The sequence below is a fragment of the Podarcis filfolensis genome, assembly GCF_964270895.1.
Source record: "Podarcis filfolensis genome assembly, chromosome: 2".
Lineage (NCBI taxonomy): Eukaryota > Metazoa > Chordata > Lepidosauria > Squamata > Lacertidae > Podarcis > Podarcis filfolensis.
This window is the reverse complement of record NC_139605.1, coordinates 12,012,103-12,028,932: the sequence shown is the minus strand read 5'-3', so window position 1 is coordinate 12,028,932 and position 16,830 is coordinate 12,012,103. Positions and strand designations below refer to the sequence as shown.

The window sequence follows — 16,830 nt, the reverse complement described above, 5'->3', positions numbered from 1 at the left end:
TTAATTTATTATTATTATTATTATTATTTATATACTGCCATATACCTGGAGGTCTCAGGGCGGTTCGCAGAAAAAAAATCACAACATATATGATCACAATAAAAACAACCCAATAACACCGCCCCCAAAGTGCCACATTTTAAAAGGATATAGTATGTCAAACAGGTCAAACGAACACCTGATTAAAAAGGAACGTTTTTGCCTGGTGCCTAAATGTGTCTAATGAAGGCGCCGGGTGAACTTCCCTGGGGAGAGCATTCCACAGATGGGGAGCCACTGCAGAGAAGGCCCTGTTCTCGTGTTCCCATGAAAGGAATGCAGCCCTTTCTCACTTTATTCAGAGAGGACATGAACCAAGCAAGTGACTCCTTTGGGAAAGCTGCCTGGGGGAGGGACAAGAAGCGGGTTTCATCTCCTGACTGACCCAACAGCAAGCCAATCACTGCTGTGTAGAAAGCTGGTCTGAGAAGGGAGAGTTGCACCAGGAGTGACACAAGGGCCAGCCCATCTCTGTCCTGCACATAGGGCTTCTCCCTGGAGAGAAAGAAGGCTGGAGGGTCTCTCCTGAGAAGGTGGGTGCTGAGAATGCATGGAGAAAGGCTGCTGGATCTGCAGCGTGAAAGGACAGATGAGAGTTCAGGGTCCCTCGGATCCTCAAGCAGGGACAGAGCAGAGGCATAAGGAGGAAGGAGGGGCTGTATTCTCCTTCCCATTTCCCCACCTCCCAGATCCCATCCTCAGGACAGAGGAGTGAACTTGCCCTTCCTTCTCACTGACTTCCTGCGCCCCCTACAGCCCAATGCCCCTCACTCCCTGCAATGACCTCCCAAAATGTCTGCCGCTGTGATCCCCTCTTGCCCCAGCACATGGGGACGTGTGTGTCTAATCTCCCAGGATTCTTGGGGAGATCTGGATCCGCATCTCCATCTCTCACACTCTCTTGATCCTCAGGCAGGATGAGGCAGGATCCAAAGTTGCGTTTTCTGGGGGGCAGATGAGGAAAGAGGACAGAAACAGCAGGAGCTCAGAGATGAACTTTTCTTTAGACCCATGACAGAAATTTCATTCCCGCTCAATGCCCTGCGTTCGGGATGCTCCACAAGTTCTCAGTAATAAATCTTGAAACCATTTGTTCTTCCAAGTGTTCAAAGCACTTCAAGCACATTATCTGCACAGAATCCTTACATGGACCTGTATGTTAAGACTCTTTTATCATCCTCATTTTTCAAGCGGAAAGCTTGAGGCTGACAGAACACAAGGCCCCAGTTTCCAACTCCCCCCAGAACTGGCTCAGGCAGGCTCTGCAAAAGTTGTACCCACAATCAGGGATGATCTCTGGATCCCTTGAATACTCCAGGCAAATGGAGCAAGTGGCTTCCTCACGGAGGTCCTGCATGGATGGGACCACCAGCCGCAGCCATGGGGTGTGTGTGTTAAATTTCAGTCTCTGAAATTTAATGGATATTATACTGTTGAGTTCCAAACAACACAGGAGCAAGAAGTACAATTTTTAATAGAATCAAACACATTAGCACAGGAAACATGTCCCAAATACTTTCAGGCCCATTATACAAAAATATAAGAAGAGGTGATTTCTAAAAATACAGATAAGTATCTGACTGTTCACTACAAAGCATCTTGGAGTAAATAATTGTATACATGGGAATTTACCACCACCCCCTGAAAGTCACTAGTCTAGATTGTCATTCAGAACCTCTGACAGAGGCTCCTCATTGTCAGAGGGGATTTTGCTACATCAAGGCCCAAGACCTACGTGGGGGGGTGACATTCCTGGGCTCAGCATTTTTGTTGTTGTTTAGTCTTGGCCGACTCTTTGTGCATGCAAAGGCAATATTGCATAAGTCAGGAAGACCCTCAAAAATGCCCCCCAAGCAACCATCCTTACTTGTCCGAAGCCAGAGATCTTGACCTTTCTAGAGGCCGGTAAGCAAGGTGGACTTAGAAATTCTTTTCCCCACTGCCAAAGCCCCCACCCCAATTGCTTTCTGGGCCCTGGAGACTCCTGAGAGATCTCACACAGTCCCTTCCAACAGTGTTTCCCAGTCTCTCGGTTCTTTCTATTTATTAATTTGTGTTTTGAGGAATGGTTCCAGGGTGCAATCTGCACTCAACTAGCAAACAGGTCTCTTTGGATATAGAGATTTTGCTGAATTGCCGCATAAGCTTCCCTGAGGAGTAGCAAAAAATGGGATTTTGGAACTTCCATCTCCCTGGCCAGTGGAGATCTTGGGGGAGGAAAAGGGAATCTGAGAGCAGGATTGAGGCTGAGGAAGGTTTGTTGTCCAGTGTCATTTAAAAAGCTGGCCCAAGAAGAGAGAGTTGCATCATGATTGACGCTTGTCTGTCTGCACCCTCAGTCAAGAGAGTCTCAGGTTCTCTTTCTTCCCCACGTAAATCAAGGGCTGGAGGGTCTCTCCTGAGAAAGAGGCTTCTGAGAATGAGTAGAGGAGGGCTGCTGTATCAGCATCGTAAAAGGACACCCGTCCCCCTTCACAGTTCAAGGCCACTCGGATCCTCTTGGGCTCCTCACTTGGAACAGAGGCCTTATTGGGGACGTACCCTCCGTGCCACTTCCCGAAACCCCAGATCCCGTCCCTAGGACCAAAAGTGGAACCACACTTCCTCTTCATAGACTTTCTGGCCACCCCCACCCCCCACTTCTCTTCTCTTCCCACAGTGACTTCCCAGAAATGTCTGCCTGCTGTGAAAACCTCACATCCCAGCACATAGCCATATGTGTCAAATCTTTCAGGGTTGTCTGGCAGGTCTTGACGCACTTCTCCCTGTCTCACACTCTTTCGATCCTCAGACAGGATGAGGTGGGGATGTGCTGTGTCTGGATCCAAAGTTACATTTTCTGTGTGGGCAGAGGAGGAAAGAGAAGAGAAACGACATCAACTGGGAAGCTGACCCTGTCCATGGCTCTGCATTCAAGACAGGGGTGTTCATCAAGTTCTTATTGATGATTCTTGAAACATTTTCAGTTCTTTCAAGGGTTCAAAGCACTTAACACACTCTATCTACATAGAACCCTTGCAACTTCCCTGTAAGTCAAGTCAATCTTAGTATGCCCATTTTTCAGATGGGAGGACTGAGGCTCAGAGACGGTGGCTTGTCTAAGGCCACCCCACCCCACACAGTTCATGGCCGAAGGGAGTCAGGGCAGGGACTCCCTAATTCACACCTTAATCTTTTATCTCACATCACATGGCAGACCATGCTGGACATGCCAGGTAAAACTGAGAGCAGGTGCTCTCAGCCTCCTTGAAACCACCATTCACGTTTCAGTTACATATTTAATGTTATGTTATAGCTCATCCTTCCAGGTAGTTTATAAAAAGCAAGAAAGTGGTTAGGCTGCCCCGAACCCCCTGTGTGAAATATCTGTCTTGGGATTCTTGACAGCGCATCATAGAGTTGGAAGGGACCCAAAGGGTCCTCTAGACCAACCCCTGCAATACAGTAACCCCAACTAAAGCGTTCGCGACAGCCCCCCCCCAACCTAAGAACCTCCAAGGAAGGAGAGTCCACCACCTTCTGAGGGACTCCCTCCCATGTTCTGCCGTGTGGGCCTTTGGTCTGTTTCCCCCAGGCAAACTATGAGCAGTCAGCCAAGCACAAACTCAATTATCTTTTGTGGTTTGGTTAGAGTGATGCAGAAAATGGATCGTTCTATTTTTTAAATTGACAGTTATTACATCGTTTATATGAATGTCTTTCTTTTTCTATGAATTGTGTTAATGCATTTATTGTTGCAATCCCAAGATAAAGGTACACACACACACACACACACACACACACACACACACCACTTGAAAAAAATAATGAAAAAACGTTTTTATTTTAAAAAGATATATGTAACTTTATTATAGCCAAACCCAGTAAAACCTAGGAAGTGCCATTCGCAACTGTCACCTTCAATGCAAAGACCCCATCCTGGTTCTTCAGACCTGATTGGCTATATGATTCATCTTTTTCTTCAATGTTCCTCACATTTATGGGGAAAGTGGGCAGGGGAAGCAGAATGTGAAGCCCATTTAAAAATTGGTCAGGCTGGTGGACATTAGGAAGAAGATCTGCTCCGCAGTCCTCTCACCACGTTATGGAAAGTTTGTCAAGCAATTTCTTTTTAAAGACACACATTTGTACAGCAGCCTTTGGAGATTAAGTGTGATGTTGGATGTTGCCAATGCTGCTATTAGTCTTTTTTGTTGTTGTTAAATGTAAGGGGTTTTTCTAGTTTATTGTCTTGATTAGCCTTTATGTATTTTACTCACTGCTGTTGTCTAAAAGATTCCCAGAATATAATTTTAAAGATAAGTAAGAGTTTCCTTTATGCTGCTATCTGCTGCAACTTTTCCAGTTCTTATGATTCCCTTTTTGTGGTGTCCAGGATCAGGCCAGACTGGACTTCTCATTGAGCCTTTCCCCCCGGTCTGTGGTGCAATTCTGCCCTGCTCTTTTAAGTGTACATAAGTTTTTCTAGTTTAAGCAGAGAAGCCATGTCTCCCCTCCAACACAAAGGCTGAGGGAAGACCCCCAATTTTGCAGGGAAGCCGGCCCACTGGAGTTGACACTCAGGCAGCCCCCAGCTCCCTCCACTGACACCAGAACCCATTCACCTTCTCGCCCCCAAAGATTGTTGCAGCCATTTTCTGAGCTATTTGTGTTCATGCATCTCCCACTCTTACATAAAAGGGGTGGGGATTTTGTATTACTCAAAGGGATATTTCCCCCTCATGTGCCAGGAGCCTTTGGCTTCACACCACCCCTGTGTCTTATGGAGATTTGGCACAGAAAAGCCAGGCATCCTGGGCTGGGGGCTTCCTAAGAGTCTGCAGGATCAGGCCAAGAGCCCCTCTAGCCTAGCATGCTGCTCTCACGGAACAGATGCCTCTGGGAAATAAGGGAAAATAAGGCATGGAAGGAAGAGCTGCAGTGGCCTGGTCTTTTGATAAGTGGATCCCGTCTCTCCCGAATTTTACCTTGGAAAATGGCTGGGGAAACCGAGCCAGATGGGCAGGGTATAAATAATAAATTATTATTATTATTTTTAAATGTACCTTTCCGCAGCTGAAGTTCATATTCCACAGAGTCTGGAAGAGAAAAGGGAACAGAGATTTAGCATCACACTTTCATTCAGATAACAAACCTGGAAAGAACAATAGGAGCTCATGAGATTGTATTGTGTACTACAAGTCCCATCATCCATAATCATTAGCCATGCCAGCTGGAGATATTGGGAATTGCAGTTAAAAGTATCTGAAGCTCTCCATACTGGCTATCCCTGCATAACCCTGGCAGGGGTGATGTCAAGGTTCAGGCCTGCCCAAATTTTGGGAGGAGGAGCAAGACCCCAAGAAGATCTCCCCATCAACAACAAGGTCCAGAAATCCCTGTTCCAGGATGGGAGGCCTCAGCCCCAGTTCCCTCTGCTCCTGGCTGGCTCTGTGACAGCCACCCTCCCTCCTGCACCCCTTACATCAATCTCAGGGCCAAAGGAACAGGAGAAATGCCCAAAAAGTGAGATGTGTGAAAGCACCCAAAGCCTGAAAAAGAATAAATAAATACAACCTCCATTTTCCTGGCAGTGCTAATAATTTGGTGTCTATCATTAACACTTCCAAACATCCAGCTCACAATCTGATGAGCCCTTCTTTACTACCTTTGAATTTTTCCATGACTCCCTCCAGGAAGGGATTAATATCACAGAAGTCCCAGATCCTCCACTTCAGGGCAGGAGGAAAAGCCACAGGAGGATCCTCTAAGTTCTCCTTCTCCTGAGACCTGGGAGGAGAAGAACAAAGTCAAGCCAAAATCCTTCCAATTCAAGGAGCTTTCTGATAGAGCAGGTGTTTCATCCTGACAAGAAAGGCATCATGGATGTATCATGAAGACTTGGGAGCTGGGTTTTTCCAGTGGCAAAAATGAGCATCTAGATGGTGTGTGGATCTAGAGCAGGGGTCGGCAAGCTTACCGGACGATGGTCCGATCCACGATCCGTCTGTTGGAGGATGGGCCGGAGCGTGTGCGCACACGCGCTCTTCTGGGTTGGAGGAGTGCCAGTGTACATGCACACACGCTATTTTCAGTGCTCCTCTGACCCGGATGTGCGCCGGAAATGGCATGTATGCATGCGCACGGGCACTTCTCCGTCCCACACGCATGTGCACACACTATTTCCGGTGCACATCCGGGTCGGATGAGCGCCCTTGCACATGCGCACAGGCGCCATCAACCCGGAAGTTGGTTCCCACGCCGCACCAGTAAGATCGGGCTGTGGGGGGTGACAGGGGTCATCATGGGCCAGATAGATGAGCCCCGGGGGCCGCTACTGGCCCAGGGGTCTTAGGTTGGTGACCCCTGATCTAGAGAGAACCTAACAAGTTTAAGGAAAACCGACACACACCTTCCTATGAAATATACTGAAGAAATCTTGGAATATGAGACTGAAAGGGAAAGAAGCTGATATATGGAAATTATTTTTTTGAAGAAAATCGAACTATACTGGGTCCTTACGCAGAGATTTTAGGACTACACCCGTTTTAGTCAAGCAGTTCACATGATTAATGAGCAACATAAAATAGAACTGGGATGTGCCTTTCTGAAACATAAGGAAGTTCAGAATGCTTTAGAATGGGTTTTACAATTAACATTATAAAGGGTTAGGCACCTGGTTAGTCATTGTGAAAACAGGATTCTGGACTAGATGGGCTACTGGCTGGATCCAGCAGGGCCCTTTCTCACATTTTTATGTCTGAGGAAGAACCTGCAGAAGCCTGAAATACACTGGATATTTAAATCTAAGTTACAGTGAATATATTTACAAGCACTTTGGGGTGCTTTTTATATCAATTGCAGAGTAAACGAATCCATCATGGAGAAGGGCCTTCAGAAATATGCAATGGAAATGGCTTCCTGTCAGTGATTGTAGATGGGACCAACAGATACAAATGACAACAAAAACATGTCCCTGTTTTTGACTGTGATTTTGTGAAATGGAAGGAGGAACTGGAAACGGAGTTTCTCACCTGTTAAACAGGAACTTTCCCAGAATCAGAGTAAGGCTGGGGTTTCCCATCACTTACCTCTGTAAGATGCTTCCAATATCCTGGAAGGGAAGAAAAGGGAAGGGAAGGGGAAAAAAGATGTCAGTGGGCCCAGTTCTACACAGAGCACTGTGATGAGATTGTTGTTGTTGTTGTCAATCTTGTATACCACCCTATAACTGCAGGTTTCTGGGCTGTTCACAAGATAAAATCACAATACGAAAACACAAAATACATAATAAAAACAAAAACAAGAGCAACCAAATAATCCAAACTGTCTTCAGAGACAGCCCCATGTACAACCCCCAAGCCATGTACCCACTCCGACAGAGGAAGCATAACCCCATGAAAAGCAGCCCATCTCCCACCCATCCAGTCTAGGGAACCACCCACTAATAGTTCCTCAGTCTTATCTGGATTGAGCTGCAGTTTGTTGGCTCTCATCCAGTCCGTTATGGAGACAAGACAACGGTCCAGCACTTCCACTGCCTCACCTGAAGGTGTAAAGGAGAGTCACCAGAATATTGCAGACAACGTGTTCCAAACATCAGGATGACCCCAATCAGTTAACAATACTAAGCAGCTGAGTAACACTTGCAGGGAAACAGAGGGGGGCAGAGTGCTGCTGGTTCTTTAGGCTTCCCAGAGACCTCTGGTTGGCCAATGGGAGAAAACGATGCTAAAGTGAAGAAGCCTCAGGCTTGATCTGGTAGGTCCACTTTTGCGACCCCAGGCCTTTCACCCTTCATGTACCAATTGTTTTCTTTACAGAAGGTGTTTTTTTGGGGGGGAGGGGTTAAGAAATGTTATCATCCTGCCTGTATTCTGAAGCAGCACCCTCCACCCTCTCACATCAGGATGAGGCCTGACCTGCAGGAGTTCACTCGCTGGTTCCCGAAGCTTCTCCTCCATTTCCCGGATGAGGTTGTCAAGAGAGGAGAGTTCCCTGGAGAGTCTGGCCAGCTGCTCCTCCCTTTTGGCTGCAATCTCCTTCTCCACTTCTGCCATCTGGGCCAGAATGTGTTTCTCTTGTTCTTCCAGAAACTGGTGCAGTCGCCTGAACTCAGCCACCATCTTTTCCCTCTCTGCACCTGTTTGTTTCTGCAGCAAAGAGATTGAAAGAAGAGAACAGTGGGCCAATATCAGGCATCTAGTCTGCTCTTGAGGATGAAGAGGCCAGTTATCCCAATTCTCTTGTAAGGCCACTTCTAACATATTCAGCAGAGAAAGAGCTTCATAAAAACTCACAAGCCCAACCCCTCCATTAAATGGTCTTTCGTGCTCTGTGAGAGATAGGGCTGTTCAAAAATAAACCTCTTTCTGTATTCCATATTCATCCCCCCCCCCCAGATATTGATTCTAGACTATAGCATTTTTCATCTTAAAGTAGTAACAATGGTGCTTACAAGCAGGTCTTGGCTTTCCTTTTCTGTGTTTGCTTTAAATACTAGAATTTTCTCTCTCTCCTTCCTCACATTGTCTAGGCATCTGCTGATCTGATCCTGAAAAGAAAACAAAATCCAAGTTGGGCTGTGTTACACATTAACAGGCAAGCTGACCGTATGTTTGCTCCCTGCCCCACATCCCTGGGTCTTTTGCAGAGGTTCCCCTTTTTCATCCCAGATGAGGCAGAAATGGGGCTGCCCTATATCTGAGCTGAGAAACATGGGGGGGTGCTATTTGTCCCCCACACTCAACACACCTCCAACATTGGATTAGCTGCTCTCTCTGTGCAAAGGTCAGAGGGGGCAGGGCTTCTGTTGAGTCAGGTGATTAGCTTGGCGGCGCGCGCAGTTTGATCCATCTTTTAGATTTAGGGGAGCTAGTCTCAAATGTTTGTTGGGGGAGACCTAGGGTTTTTTTGGGGGGGTTATTTGTCCTGTCTTCACGCTTTTTAAGATGGAGGACCACTGTAGCCACGCCCAACGACACGTTTTCAAGATGGAGGGTGAGGGAACAGCTGCGGTCGCCTGCGGTTCCTGCGTAATGTTTGCCATCTTGCCAAAGGTTGCAGGCAGCTTTACCTGCAGCAATTGTATGTTGATTGCCCTCTTAGAAGACAAAGTCCAGCAACTGGAGGAACGTGTAGCTACGCTCCAAAGAATTAGAGAGCTGGAGCTCTTCTTGGAAGCAACAGAGAACACCGTCTCCACCAAGGAGGAGACAGGGGACACCCCTGAGAAGGAGGCTAGTTCACCAACACAGGTGCCAGATATATGGAGAAACGTGACTCAAAGAAGTAGGAGGCCCAGGGTTTGCTCTGATTGTTTAGAAATACACAATCGCTTTGAAGTCCTCTCCCCTAGCATGGAAGACGAAGAACAGACTCCATTTGAGGATCTCTCCCTCATTACAGTCGATCAGGTATATGAAGACGAGCAGCAAAGTCAGTCCTCAGGGAATGTGCAGGCGACCTTGGAACGGACAGCTCACGGAAGAACCCCGACCAAACCTAAGAGGAGGCGTGTAGTGGTGATAGGGGATTCCCTACTGAGGGGAACAGAAGCAGTGATCTGTGGGCCTGACAAGATGTCTCGGGAGGTGTGCTGTCTCCCCGGGGCTAAGATCCAAGATGTAACTGAACGACTGCAAGGAATCATAAAACCCACTGACAAATACCCCTTCCTCTTGGTTCATGTGGGAACCAACGACACTGCAAGCAATAGCCTCCAGAAGATCAAAAGAGACTACGAGGCTCTGGGCAGGAAATTGAAGCAATTAAATGCACAAATTGTCATCTCATCTGTCCTCCCAGTTGAACGACATGGCCCAGGGAGAGAGGGAAAAATAGTGGAAGTGAACAGCTGGCTTCGCAAATGGTGTAAACAGGAACGGTTTGGATTCTTAGATCACGGGCTGCAGTTTCTTGAAGATGGACTTCTGGCAAGCGATGGGCTGCACCTCACAGCGGTTGGGAGGAATGTTTTTGCCAAAAATCTCAGAAACCTCATCAGGAGGGCTTTAAACTGACTAATGTGGGGGAGGGAGACAGTGCTCCTGAAGGTAGGAGTCTATCAATTGATGAAGATGATCATCCAAATGTCATAGACCAAATGGGGCAAACAGCACGCAGACCTAGTGGTGAGAGGAAAAAATCCTTAAATAAGAGACATGGGGGAATGATTAATGGACTTCAATGTCTGTACACTAATGCGCAAAGCATGGGAAATAAACAAGATGAGCTTGAGCTCTTGGTACAGCAAACTAAATATGACATAATAGGCATCACTGAAACCTGGTGGGATAATTCCCACGATTGGAATGTAATAATGGAGGGATACAATCTATTTCAGAGAAACAGACCAGACAAGAAAGGAGGAGGAGTGGCGTTATATGTCAGGGATGTGTATACCTGTGAAGAGATCCAAGATTTAGAACCCCAAAGCCAAAGTGAGAACATTTGGGTCAAAATTAAGGGAGAGAAGAATAACAGAGACCTCATTGTGGGAGTTTACTATAGATCCCCAAGCCAAAGGGAGGACATAGATGATGCCTTCCTGGAACAGATGGCCAAGCATGCAAAAGAAAGGGAGATAGTAGTAATGGGGGACTTCAATTACCCGGATATTTGTTGGATGTCAAACTCATTCCTCACTGGCCTTGCAGACAACTTCATTGTCCAGAAAGTGGGAGAAGCAACAAGAGGAACAGCCATTTTAGATCTGGTCCTAACCAATGTTGATGACCTGGTTAGTGGGGTAGAAGTGGAAGGATCATTAGGCGCGAGTGATCATGCTCTTCTGAAGTTTACTATACAGCGGAAAGGAGCAGCCAAGCATACTAGGACTCAATTTCTTGACTTTAAGAAAGCCGACTTCATAAAACTTAGGGAAGTGCTGGGTGAGATCCCATGGACAGTAAAACTAAAAGGAAAGGGAGTTCATGATGGCTGGGAGTTTGTTAAGAGGGAGATAGTAAAAGCACAACTTCAGGCAATACCAATGAGACGGAAACATGGAAGGTGCCTAAAGAAGCCAGGGTGGCTATCTAAAGAACTTTTAACTGACTTAAGATTAAAAAAGGATGTGTACAAAAAATGGAAAAGGGGGGAAACCACCAAAGAGGAATTCAAACAAATAGCCAGCAAGTGTAGACACAAAGTCAGAAAAGCTAAAGCACAGAATGAACTCAGGCTTGCTAGAGAGGTTAAAAGCAACAAAAAAGGCTTTTATGGGTATGTCCGTAGCAAAAGGAAGAACAAAGAAACAGTGGGGTCACTCAGAGGAGAAGATGGTGAAATGCAAACAGGGGACACAGAAAGGGCTGAACTCCTCAATGCCTTCTTTGCCTCAGTCTTCTTCGATAAAGAAAACAATGCCCGACCTGAAGAATTTGGAGCAAATGATTCAGCAGAGGAAACACAGCCCAGAATAACTAAGGAGATAGTACAAGAATACTTGGCTAGTTTAGATGTATTCAAGTCTCCAGGGCCAGATGAACTGCATCCAAGAGTATTAAAAGAACTGGCAGATGTGATCTCAGAACCACTGGCAGTCATCTTTGAGAATTCCTGGAGAACAGGCGAAGTCCCGGCAGACTGGAGGAGGGCAAATGTTGTCCCCATTTTCAAAAAGGGGAAAAGAGAGGACCCAAATAATTATCGCCCAATCAGTCTGACATCAATACCAGGGAAGATTCTGGAGCAGATCATTAAGCAAACAGTCTGTGAGCACCTAGAAAGGAATGCTGTGATCACCAATAGTCAGCATGGATTTCTGAAAAATAAGTCATGTCAGACTAACCTGATCTCGTTTTTTGACAGAATTACAAGCCTGGTAGATGAAGGGAACGCAGTGGATGTAACCAACCTTGATTTCAGCAAGGCATTTGACAAGGTGCCCCATGATATTCTTGTAAAGAAGCTGGTAAAATGCGGTCTTGACTATGCTACCACTCAGTGGATTTGTAACTGGCTGACTGACCGAACCCAAAGGGTGCTCATCAATGGTTCCTCTTCATCCTGGAGAAGAGTGACTAGTGGGGTGCCACAGGGTTCTGTCTTGGGCCTGGTCTTATTCAACATCTTTATCAACGACTTGGATGATGGACTCAAGGGCATCCTGATCAAATTTGCAGATGACACCAAACTGGGAGGGGTGGCTAACACCCCAGAGGACAGGATCACACTTCAAAACGACCTTGACAGATTAGAGAACTGGGCCAAAACAAACAAGATGAACTTTAACAGGGAGAAATGTAAAGTATTGCACTTGGGCAAAAAAATGAGAGGCACAAATACAAGATGGGTGACACCTGGCTTGAGAGCAGTACATGTGAAAAGGATCTAGGAGTCTTGGTTGACCACAAACTTGACATGAGCCAACAGTGTGACGCGGCAGCTAAAAAAGCCAATGCAATTCTGGGCTGCATCAATAGGAGTATAGCATCTAGATCAAGGGAAGTAATAGTGCCACTGTATTCTGCTCTGGTCAGACCTCACCTGGAGTACTGTGTCCAGTTCTGGGCACCACAGTTCAAGAAGGACACTGACAAACTGGAACGTGTCCAGAGGAGGGCAACCAAAATGGTCAAAGGCCTGGAAACGATGCCTTATGAGGAACGGCTAAGGGAGCTGGGCATGTTTAGCCTGGAGAAGAGGAGGTTATGGGGTGATATGATAGCCATGTTCAAATATATAAAAGGATGTCACATAGAGGAGGGAGAAAGGTTGTTTTCTGCTGCTCCAGAGAAGCGGACACGGAGCAATGGATCCAAACTACAAGAAAGAAGATTCCACCTAAACATTAGGAAGAACTTCCTGACAGTAAGAGCTGTTCGACAGTGGAATTTGCTGCCAAGGAGTGTGGTGGAGTCTCCTTCTTTGGAGGTCTTTAAGCAGAGGCTTGACAACCATATGTCAGGAGTGCTCTGATGGTGTTTCCTGCTTGGCAGGGGGTTGGACTCGATGGCCCTTGTGGTCTCTTCCAACTCTATGATTCTATTCTCTTCTCTTCTATCTCCCCCCTCCTTTTTATTAAATTAATCCTAGATGTTGTAATCTTTCCTCCCAGGGGAGTTACTGCAGCCTGTATTCAGGCGGTGCACTTTAAACCCTCAAAAAGAAAAATAAATGTTTATTGTATAAAGTTTCAGAAGTTTAGTTTTATCAGGCTGCACAAGAATTCCTTTTGGGCTGCAAGTGGAGAGAATACATTACAATTATTATTATTAATAGCCCCTTTTGTCTGCAGCTCTTCCACTCCCCAAGAAAGACCCTCTGACTTTTCTCACCTTGTACTCCTGGGACGCCTCCTCTAGAGGAACCACCTCGTGGCTTTTGTGCTCCTTGGATCTGTCACACACCACACAGATGGGGGCTTCATCCTCCTTGCAGAACAGTTTCAGGGGCTCCTGGTGCTTCTCGCAGACCCTTCTTTTTCCTCCGGCCTCCTCTTTCCCCTCCGGATGGCTGAATTTCTTGGCTATTTCCACAACATTTGCCAGCTGCTGGTTTCGCCTGATGCTGCTTTGCTCCACCCTTTCCCTGCACTGAGGGCAGGAAGCCTCTCCCTCGGATTTCTCCCAGTACTGGGTCAGGCAGGATCGGCAGAAGTTGTGCCCGCATTCATGAATGATCACTGGATCCCTGAAATAATCCAGGCAGATGGAGCAAGTGGCTTCGTCGCGGAGATCCTGGACGGGACCCCCAGAAGCAGCCATGGCTGCTGCCTCGACAGGAAGAAAGAGTTGGTTTCGTTTTCTCTCTTTTCCGTCTGCAAATGGGTGTGTTTCCTTTCCAGGAAATTCAGCTGCGATCACTCAGGATCTCTGCTGCCTTGGAGTTGGGTGGAGCTCCGAGCCGCTTTGATATGGTGGAAATATATAGTTTTATATATTTTATTTTAAATGGAATGCTCATTCTTGGTGGCTGCTCTTTTAAGGAACCATTTCCCTGCGAGAGCTGGTGGAGTTTATTGTTGTTGTCGTTTAACTATCCGCATGTCAGCCTCAGACTACTTTGCAAGCTGATGAATGAATTTCCGCCTCGCCCCGCCCCCGCCTTGCTCCATTGACATCTTCTTTCTAGTTAGCAGCTCCCACATACAGAGGAGAAACAGCCCAGCCCTCCATCCCGGTGCCAGTTTTTAGTGAGTCGTTCTGACAGAATCACCGGCGGCTGATAATGTGCAATAACCTCTGGACTCAGCTAAATGGTATCCAGATATTTGCCAGTCACTGCAGGGCACCTATTAACAGGGGGTACTTTCAATTAAAGGGACGCGGGTGGCGCTGTGGGTTAAACCACAGAGCCTAGGACTTGCTGATCAGAAAGTCGCTGGTTCGAATCCCCGCGTCGGGGTGAGCGCCCGTTGCTCGGTCGCTGCTCCTGCCAACCTAGCAGTTTGAAAGCACGTCAAAGTGCAAGTAGATAAATAGGTACCGCTCTGGCGGGAAGGTAAACGGTGTTTCCGTGTGCTGCTCTGGTTCGCCAGAAGCGGCTTAGTCATGCTGGCCCCATGACCCGGAAGCTGTACACCAGTTCCCTCGGCCAATAAAGCGAGATGAGCGCCGGAACCCCAGAGTCGGTCACGACTGGACCTGATGGTCAGGGGTCCCTTTACCTTTACCTTTTTTTACTTTCAATTAAACCTGTTTTCTCAATGAATGCAGCCCTTTGTCAGTGAAACATCACTTTGTTATGAGAATTTTAAGGTCTCAAATATAGAATTAATATTCATAAATGCACACGTATCTAAATACTGTATATGAACCATGTGACTGAAATAATACGGGAGAGCAATCCTGAAGCCATTTTGACTCTCCCAATGACCCCAAATATTCCTCTGCAGTAAGGGAGGCAAATGGGGAAAGCCTTCCCATTGACTTTTTGCTTGCAAATCCTGTTTTAAGGGCGTGTTTATGTATGAATAGGGTGAGCCTCTGACCTGAACTCAGGAAATAAAGTATTAACCATCACAAATAAATGGCCTGGCTGCCCTTTCTTGTTTCCAACTTCAAGCTTCAAATGGGGTGGGCTGATGTAATCTCAACAAAATCCCTGTTTCCTCCCCATCCTCCCCGCTAAACCAATGAATCTTCCTGCAGTCCAGGTGAATTTTTAAGCTGCTCTTCAGGTCCAGCTTCCTCCATTTTTCCCCCATCCACTGATCCCATCTCCAGTCAGTCCATCCTCTCAGAAAAATTAACATTAACTATTATGTACTGAGTTGAATAGGATTCAAAATGCTGCAGTCTGATTGGTCCTAGAACAATAGGATTCAGAATGCAGCAGTCTGGTTGGTCCTAGAACAATGCAGCAGTATGATTGGTCCTCAGGATCCACCCAATCCAGCTCCAGATGGAAGTGAATCCGCAACCTGATTGGCCTACAGGAGAATCCCAGAAGTAACCAATCACGTGCGGCCCATTGGGTAAATAATGTATATAAAGCAGATATTTTGGGGGTACTTTCATTCCTCACTACTTTGAGTGGAATAAAGAGCATGAAATCCACTCTCGACTCCGAGTATATTTCATTAACCATGGAATCTTTTATCTTTCTTATTTTTTAGTGTGGGGGAAGAGTTCTCACTCTTTTTACTTGTGATACTTTTTATCTTTATCTACTGCTGAATTATAATTGTTTGGTGGTTGACACATTCCTCATAAAATTCTTTACAAATCACACTTTAAAAAAAATCAGTGTTGGTGCTCTGAACATTTTTCTCCGACGTTTCATTTGATCCATGCTGAAGTGAGGGTCCCCTTCTTAATTTGGGTTTATGTTCAAGTGTAAAAATGAAGACAAAATAATTGAGGCCATTACAAATATACCAAAAACTGTTTTCCGTTACATATTCTGGATTATTATGATACCTGCTGTCTGTGTGTTGACATTTTGCAGACGGGTCTGTCACTGAATAAAGAGCTGAGGGGACAGTTCGGAAAACTTTTGGGGGTGGATGTTCTGGGAAGAAACCAAAAAAGTAGCATGAGCAGCAGTTTATCCCAGTGTAACCCTAACGTTTGTGTTGTATTCATTAAACCAATATTGATGGTGATAATGATAACTGTAACCTGCACAGTTCGAGAGGATACCACAAGGCCAAATGGGCATCACAAGGTGGGAAACTCTTCGAGATCATGAGGGATCTTGAGCAATCCGGATGTTCACAGATTGACCAGGGCATCAACAGAAGCGCCAGTAATATCAGCCAGAAAATCCTCCAGAGCCACTTGGATCCGTCAGTCTCTGAGGGTGGACCATTCTCATAGGTGCCCCACCTCTGCAGGGGGGAAACGGTGCTGGAAAAGCCTAATTTCAACAGGAAGTGATCTCACCATGACAACAGACTGAGGTCCATATCTCCCAGTTTCAGATCACTCTCTTCCTGCCCAAGCTCCAGTGTCACCAGCAATATTCATTAGGCCAACAGCATGTTGGGACAGCCCCACAGTTGTCAAGGCAGAACTGTTTCTGGGGCTGCTCAATGAAACCTCCTGGTGCAGAGGCAGTCTACCTCTGAATCAGCTGAAGCTGTGGAGGCGAGCAGGAAAGGGCTTTTGGTCTGAAACCCTTTGTCTCGCCAACTTTAAAAGGGTGTGTAAGCCAGTGGCCAGAACCATATGTGTGAAGAAGTCCTTTCTCTAGGCAATCACCAAAACCTAAGAGCTAATCCTGTCATCTCCGGAACTTATCCCAGGGAACTGGGCACAGGGCTGTAGGCTCAATTTCCTCATTCTTCCACAGAGCTCAGAAGAGATTAGAAAGATGTGCTGTTTTCGCTTCCTCTTCCGAATTGAGAATTGCCATTTGGGT

General features: G+C 46.4%; 2 protein-coding genes across 2 annotated transcripts; one reads left to right on the top strand and one right to left on the bottom strand.

The window, feature by feature from the left end:
* Positions 1-1,490: 1,490 nt before the first annotated feature.
* Positions 1,491-14,198, bottom strand: LOC310756920 (zinc finger protein RFP-like). Its single transcript, XM_083601862.1, has 7 exons — positions 13,302-14,198; positions 8,477-8,572; positions 7,941-8,171; positions 7,110-7,132; positions 5,687-5,808; positions 5,085-5,117; positions 1,491-2,878 (listed from the first exon to the last, which is right to left on the bottom strand). Exons 1-7 carry the CDS (start codon positions 13,728-13,730, stop codon positions 2,379-2,381), a joined length of 1,434 nt encoding a protein of 477 aa, XP_083457988.1. The 5' UTR covers positions 13,731-14,198; the 3' UTR covers positions 1,491-2,378.
* Positions 8,853-11,638, top strand: LOC310757071 (uncharacterized protein). Its single transcript, XM_083602210.1, has 2 exons — positions 8,853-10,073; positions 11,607-11,638. Exon 1 carries the CDS (start codon positions 8,970-8,972, stop codon positions 10,038-10,040), a length of 1,071 nt encoding a protein of 356 aa, XP_083458336.1. The 5' UTR covers positions 8,853-8,969; the 3' UTR covers positions 10,041-10,073; positions 11,607-11,638.
* Positions 14,199-16,830: the final 2,632 nt, after the last annotated feature.